The sequence below is a fragment of the Cucurbita moschata genome, unplaced genomic scaffold (assembly GCF_002738365.1).
Source record: "Cucurbita moschata cultivar Rifu unplaced genomic scaffold, Cmos_1.0 Cmo_Scf00008, whole genome shotgun sequence".
NCBI lineage: Eukaryota > Viridiplantae > Streptophyta > Magnoliopsida > Cucurbitales > Cucurbitaceae > Cucurbita > Cucurbita moschata.
In genome coordinates, this window is record NW_019268524.1 from 1,633,118 (window position 1) to 1,640,159 (window position 7,042).

General features: G+C 38.2%; 2 protein-coding genes across 3 annotated transcripts; both read right to left on the reverse strand.

The window, feature by feature from the left end:
• Window positions 1–920: 920 nt before the first annotated feature.
• On the reverse strand, window positions 921–3,518 carry LOC111446699 (E3 ubiquitin-protein ligase AIP2). Its single transcript, XM_023085627.1, has 5 exons — window positions 3,188–3,518; window positions 2,733–2,949; window positions 2,442–2,647; window positions 1,352–1,573; window positions 921–1,265 (listed from the first exon to the last, which is right to left on the reverse strand). Exons 1-5 carry the CDS (start codon window positions 3,332–3,334, stop codon window positions 1,116–1,118), a joined length of 942 nt encoding a protein of 313 aa, XP_022941395.1. The 5' UTR covers window positions 3,335–3,518; the 3' UTR covers window positions 921–1,115.
• A 1,044-nt stretch (window positions 3,519–4,562) lies between these two features.
• LOC111446718 (F-box only protein 13-like) lies at window positions 4,563–6,819 on the reverse strand. Of its 2 annotated transcripts, none has more exons than XM_023085653.1 (2): window positions 6,537–6,819; window positions 4,563–6,099 (listed from the first exon to the last, which is right to left on the reverse strand). In XM_023085653.1, the coding sequence occupies exon 2, from the start codon at window positions 6,085–6,087 to the stop codon at window positions 4,843–4,845; it is 1,245 nt and encodes a 414-aa protein (XP_022941421.1). In that variant the 5' UTR covers window positions 6,088–6,099; window positions 6,537–6,819; the 3' UTR covers window positions 4,563–4,842. The 2 variants fall into 2 exon arrangements, with proteins under 2 accessions (XP_022941421.1, XP_022941420.1); XM_023085652.1 differs by having other exon boundaries at window positions 4,563–6,110.
• Window positions 6,820–7,042: the final 223 nt, after the last annotated feature.

Here is a 7,042-nt window from a genome sequence, read left to right on the forward strand (position 1 = left end):
TTGGAAGGTTATTTCTAAGGTAAATTATGATATTAATTTTACCCAAAGATAAATTACTTTTCAAAGTTTTAAAATTAATTCATTTGGAAGGTTATTTCTAAGGTAAATTATGATATTAATTTTACCCATAAGAGTTTCTTTACAGTGTCTTGCCAATTAAGGCATGCTAAGAATAATAATATAGACCTCTGCTAAAATATTTTAAATACAACGATAGAGATATTATTATTATTAATAAACTTCGGATGCTCTTTGCTTCCAACAAAAATGACTTGTCCCACGAAACAATCATTGATCCCTCATTTTAAAAAGCGCACTCATTCGTTCGATAGAGTTTAATGACATATCACATAGCAAGTCAATCAAACTCACCCATATGTCTCACGTAAAGCACAACCTCCAATAACACTTACCCTTGTACGTCTATATACCTTTTTTTATTAGATATTGTTCTCATAAACTCAGATTTTAATTGTAACAGTCCACCACCAATAGATATTGTCCACTTTGATCTATTACGTATTGCCGTTAACCTCACGATTTTAAAACGCATCTACTAAGGAGAGGTTTCCACACCCTTATAAGGTTCGTTGTCCTCTCCAAACAATATGAGATCTCACAATTCACCTCACTTGGAGCCCAGCGTTCTCGCTGGCACACTACCCCAGTGTCTGGCTCTGATACGGGTCTGTTTTGGTCCGTTACATATTGTCATCAACCTCACAACATATTGTCATCAACCTCACATTTTTAAAATGCATCTACTAAGGAGAGGTTTCCACACCTTCATAAGAAATGTTTCGTCCTCCTCCCCAATCAATGTGGGATCTCACATTAATACTCTGATGTATCAAAGGCTTGCAGTAGTTTGTATCGTAGTTTGTATCGGTACAATAGTAAACATAGCCCCATATCATCTGATCAACGGAACCATATAAGTGTAACATTCTAGTGACAGATGCAGAGATGAGAAGCTATTATATGTGGTTTCAACTATAGAAGACTAGCTAAAAATTGAAGCTCCAATATCGTCTCAAAGAAATCACATATGAAATAGCCTTATTAGACGTTACTTAAGTAATTGACTACCTGATAGTAAGAAAATGCAATGGCATTCAAATATACATATATTCGCCGCCACGAACAGCATTTGCAGCTCCTTTTCTCTCTTCTTCTGCCTCCTTCTCTCGCTCCTTCCAGCTCTCATATTTATGGTCATCGGTGGGCAATTCGTGTCGACAGATCGGGCAAGAGTTATGCTCATCCTATAATCAATTAGCACATGGTGAGCTTAAACTAAGAAAGAATGGGCTTTAAGCATATAGAGAGATCAATCAAGTTAGCGTATTACCAGCCATGGCTTCAAACAAGGTGGGTGGAATGTGTGCTTGCAAGGCAATTCCTGCATCTTGTCATCAACAGCCAAGTTTTCCCTGCAAATGGCACATTGTACATCTCTTCCTAGCTTGGCAAGAACTTCCTCTGTTATAGTAATTACAGGAAGTTTCTCAACGACTTCTTTACTTGCAGGAGGAACTTTCGGAGGTCCGCTAACCGTTTCCAAATCCATGAACTAAATAGACAGAATAAATACGTTTCCAAATCCATGAACTAAATAGACAGAATAAATATGTTACAATGCAGGTACTCAAATGGTTTAAGCATTTGAAACAACAGCATTACCAACGAACACCACCCAGAATCCCACAAGCCAAGACACAACAAATCGAACAATCCGATCTATATGGATATCCATAAAGTGTGCAACATCTTATAGAAATGGTACCAACAATTAGGGGTGTACATTCGACCTGACAACCCAAACCCGAACTTTTGAGTTGGTCCAAAAAAATCTCTCAACCCAACCCAACCCGAACCGTACACCCCTAACAACAATCAACTCATACACATTTAAACCACGATACTGATCCAATGCACATCCTTCATTTTCTCTCAATTACAAAAACAATAAACTTGCTATGAGTTCAATATGATAAAGTAGCATAATCACCATCGAATCCAGAAGTCACCATTGAATCTTTTCTTTACATTTTAAACTCTCCCTTCTTCACATATACGAGTGTGGATATTAATTTGATTTATAAAACCCAACACATAAATTATTCCTATCAATTGGGGAAGAAAAGGCATTGTTGAGGTTTAAGTCAATATTTCATACTATAATAGCCTGTTCAATCAATGCTAAACAAAAAGAAAGAACCTTAAGCTTCTTAGCGTTTATATATATTCTAAACTAGTCATTATCGAAAAAGCTTGATGAAAGCTTCTTTATGTATGTAGTTCTTGGACTACCTTTTTTGTTAGGCTTGTTTTTTAGAATGGTTTCGTTTTCCCTTCATTTTACTCAATGAAAGGTCAGTTGCTTACTTGAAAAAAGGCCCTAAGGAAAGAAATCATGAGAGACTTAAAATAAACATTACCCCATCTACAGCGTTCTCTAGATTTTCAATAACCGTTTGAAGGAAGTCAGTAGTATTCTCGGAATTGTTGTTGTTGTCAACCGGAGCTTGAGAAGATTCAGCGTTAAATAGCGTAGCTGCAGCGGCTGTCAAGAGGTTCGATTGCACCAGCCATTGGGGCTGGGGTGGCTCCGGATCAACAGTGAGATGGCCCTCAAAAAGATAGCCTGAATCATCATAAGAACATTTCAATTCTTACATTTGAACAAATAGCCAACCAATTTAACAAAAAAAGTGTGTCTAAACCAGTACCTCCATTTGAAGTACGTTGTGACGGTGAAGATGGATTGTCAATTTGGTGCAGAATTTCCTTGGCATGAGCTATGTTAGCCTGTAATTGTTGTTTCTCAGAAGGATCAGAGACCAGACTCAAAGAAACCTCAAAAAGCTTGAGACCAGAACACCAAAACCCTGGGGCCGTATATCTTGTCTTCAATACTGTAGCAACTCGGCAAATTACGGAATAGAACTGTCATCAAACATTAACATATCAACAATTCAACTCCACAGACAAAATTAAGAATCAAACGAAATGATAAATCACCGTACTAGTAGAAACCAACAAGATTTCACGAAAATTACAAATTCCACAAGAACAATAACAATACGAGACAATTTCACACGAAATGGAACATTCGAATGAACGAGAGATCAAGAACTATTGAAAGACAACAAAATTGAATAAAAAGAGGGGAAAGATGAAGGACCGATTTGCGTAGAGAAGGAGAAGCAGTAGGATAGCAATCTTGAAGAAGAGATATAGTGGTGGAAACTGCTTCCTCGAATCTCTGTTTCTTCCTCAAATCTTTTTGCAATTCCTCCAATCTTGATCTCAATGAATCCTCCGATTCCATTTCTTCTTCCTCGTCTGATAACAAATTTTCTCCTCTTAGCGAATTTATAACTCGAAATCTCTATGAATCGAATCGGAGAATTTCTTGACGAAGGGGCAATCAAAAGCACGAATCCGACCTGGCCGACGCTACAATGTTGACGATCTGCAACCGCCAGATCCCACACGTGGATGTATCCTTAGCGATGAATATATTCAATTATCCTTTGTTATGATATTATTAGAATTTAGGGTTTCAATTTTCTTTCTTTCTTTTTTAATATATATATTACTTTATGAGCTCGAGATCATTTCAAATTTTAAGATTTATCAAATTTAATATGAACTTAAATATGTAAACCAAGTTTTACCCTAAATTTGCTATATTTTTGTAATATATGCAACCAATTATTAACTTCTTTTTATTTTTTTACAAAATTTAAATTTAATAGTTTCAAAATTGACATATTTTGGCCCGAGGTTTCAAAAATAGTTCTAAATAGTTTTCGGAGTATGTTGTTAGTTGGCTAACAAAAAATATGATATTATCATGATTCCGTGATAAAATATATTAAAATTAATTTTGATATCACGAGAATTTAGGTTACTTTATGTGCATTGACAAGACAAAACTGAGGAAAAGCCTGAAAGGAAAAGTCTAAAGAGGACAATATACACTAGTGGGCTAGGGTTGTTACACACAACTTTGATAGCATATAACCCGAATAGGAAAAATTGACATTTTAGCCATGGTAGGTGTAGACGTGGTCGTACACACCCGTATCGACACAACATTAATAGTAAAGACTTAGCTATACATGAAAGCAAGTAAAAGGAGTTTTGAACGGACATGCAACCATAGACAATACGTCTTGAACAAGCATAACTAAGACATCGATACGCGGCCATAGGCAGCACGCCTTGGACAAGCATGACCGTGACAAACGTCACACTAGCTCCCAACTTCTCGGATGTTATTTACCCATTTCCTTGTCAGTTTATACGAACTAAATTTAGGGAAGAATGGTTGTTGAGAGGTTGTTGACAAAGATGACAATACAGAGATTTCCTGTTCATGCTGCACTCTTTTCAAAGTAAAGGTACAACCTTATGCTGCAATTCAGCAATTGTATTGAATCAAAGTTCACAACTGAGTAACTCAAAAGCAGATTCTCAGCAAAGTTGAGGTAACTTCTCAACCGAACAGGTAATTTTTCACAACAAAAAAGTAGAGCATTATTTACCTTCTCTGTAATAACAGCCTTCATCTACTGAAAAATCAAAAGAAAGTTACAGAATTCAACGGTAAAAATGACATACTATTAGGATATTAACCAGCAGGTTATTAAAAAAGAATCTACAGAAGCCTCTCTCTCTCTCTCTCTCTCTCTCTTTCTATTCTCACCTTCTTGAATTCCATCAACAAAGAATTCAGAAACAAATAGGAAAGCTTACAGAACAATTTGTTTTTTTTTTTCGAAAAAATTAATAATAACGAGTTGGAGTCAATGATGTTATCTTCTTCTCGTGTCATACACAAGCCTCGATCCTGGGCTCGAACGAAAAGGCAGACATGAACTCCACAGCTTCACCGTTCATGTTGCATTTGGGCAATTCGGTCCACTGATTCTTGACGAGATCGCATAGTAGATACGTATAAAGTTCGTTAGAGTTCATGCATATGAGTATCTGATCGCCAGCTCCAACGCAGTTAATATCGATTTTCTTGCCATACCATTCGTGCGACATTGCAGGAGGCAATGCTGCAATTTGATGCCAAGTTCGAGCATCCTCGTCGTATCTCCAAACTCTAAGGCTTGCAGTTTCAAGAAACTCAGATAACATGACAACTAGCATCTCACCTTGACATTCGACTACGTCGATGGAGTACTCCGAAAAGACAGGCAAGAGCCTGGGGTACTCCACGAAGCATCGCTTGTTGAGATTACAAGCCATGATAGTCCCGGACGAGCTAATGAAGTAGATGAGATCCTCGCCATTCTTGTTCACAATGACCGACGAGTACTGCTTCGATGGGCTTCTCTGCATGTTTGTAGATACTACATTTCCTGTCCTACTGAGGAAGTATACAACAGTATCATCATTGAAGTTGAATTCGATAGAATCGTCAACTTTTCTACTCAAGGTAACATTGTCGTCCCAACAACCAGTGGTCGAATGGTAGACTTTGAACCGGAGCTTTGGAAGTTGGCCATGGACCAGTATAAGCTTGTAAGAGCCCTTGCAACCGTCACGGTCCGAGCTCATGACGATGGCATGAAGATATTGATTTTTCTGGTCAAGTTCCACAGGAGGAAGTTCACTACATGAGCCTGTTAAAGGATTCGACACAATAAAGTTGCCCGACGAATTGCGAAAACAGATCAAACCACCAGAGGCTGCAACCGGCATCAAGTTATGATGACGACTCTGAAGGACGTGTGGATAATTAAGTTTCTTCCAACTTTTCTCAGTCGAGTCGAAAACAATCGAGCGGTCGAGATGTGGATCGACCATGAAAAACCAGGGATCACGTGCAGAAACGTCGGAGCACGCATACTTGAAACTCGAAGAAGCTGCAACCGATTTCCATCTTTTGCACACTGAAGAAAGGCGAAAGAATGCCGAGGTCGGTAGCCTCGACAGCACCCGTTCGAGAATGTCTTGATTGAGATCATCCAAAGAGAAGTTGCTCAACAGGTTTCCTCCATCATCTCTCTTTCTCTTCCGAGTCATCCCCACCCCCAAATCACCATAAGCATCACCAAGCTCCATTAGCCGAATTATCTAAGGAATCACTGCAATACCAAACAAACACAAATCTCAGTTTCAATCAATCTCAATAGCACCAAAATAAGGATCTCAAATCAAATCCGTGAGAAGAAGTAAACCCTTATCAATAGATCGAACCAAATCTCGAAAGAAACTCATGAACAAAACAACACAAAACTCGAAACAAAATCACTCCACAAATTAAAGCACCAGAATCCAGAAATACAACAGCAGAAATCTGATTAAATCCACGAATCAAAGAAACCAAGTCAAAATCCCGCCGCCGAGCGGATCTCAAACCCTAAGACCCGATAATCAAACACTCCCAAAAGAATCCACATAACCAAAAATTCACACTCGCGTAAAAACAAAGCAAATCGAAACAGAATCAGAAGAAATCAACAGAGGGAGAAAGAACACGAAATCAAAAGAAGAGAAATCAGATAATACACCTGGCCAAGACGCGGGCGAAGCGATGAGGCGGAAGTTGAGAGGGACTGAGTGAAGTGGAGTGTGTAAGGGGCTTATAAATGGGATTTGGAGGGCTGAAAATGGTGAAAGTAAAAGGGAGGAAGCATACGAGGGGAGGAGAAAAATGGGAAAAGGGGAAAGGAAAAGAGAAAGGGAGGTATGGAGGAAGAAGAGAGGGAAGGTTCGAGGGTAGAGGCTTTTGTAGGCGTTGACACTTTGTTACAGAGAGGAGGAAGAGGGGCGGAGGCGAATACACGAGCGGATACAAGAAGGAACCAAATAAACAATATAAAGAAATGTCAAAAGAATACACAACGGAATACGATTCTTAATTACTTTGTAAATACAAAAAAATAAATAAATAAAGTAAAAGGGACGACAGAAGCTGAGTTGACTCTTGCTCATCGGTGTTCTTCGCTTTGGATTCGTTTCCTATGTTTTTTTTTTTTTTTTTTTTTTTTTTTTTTTTTTTTTTTTTTTTTTTTTT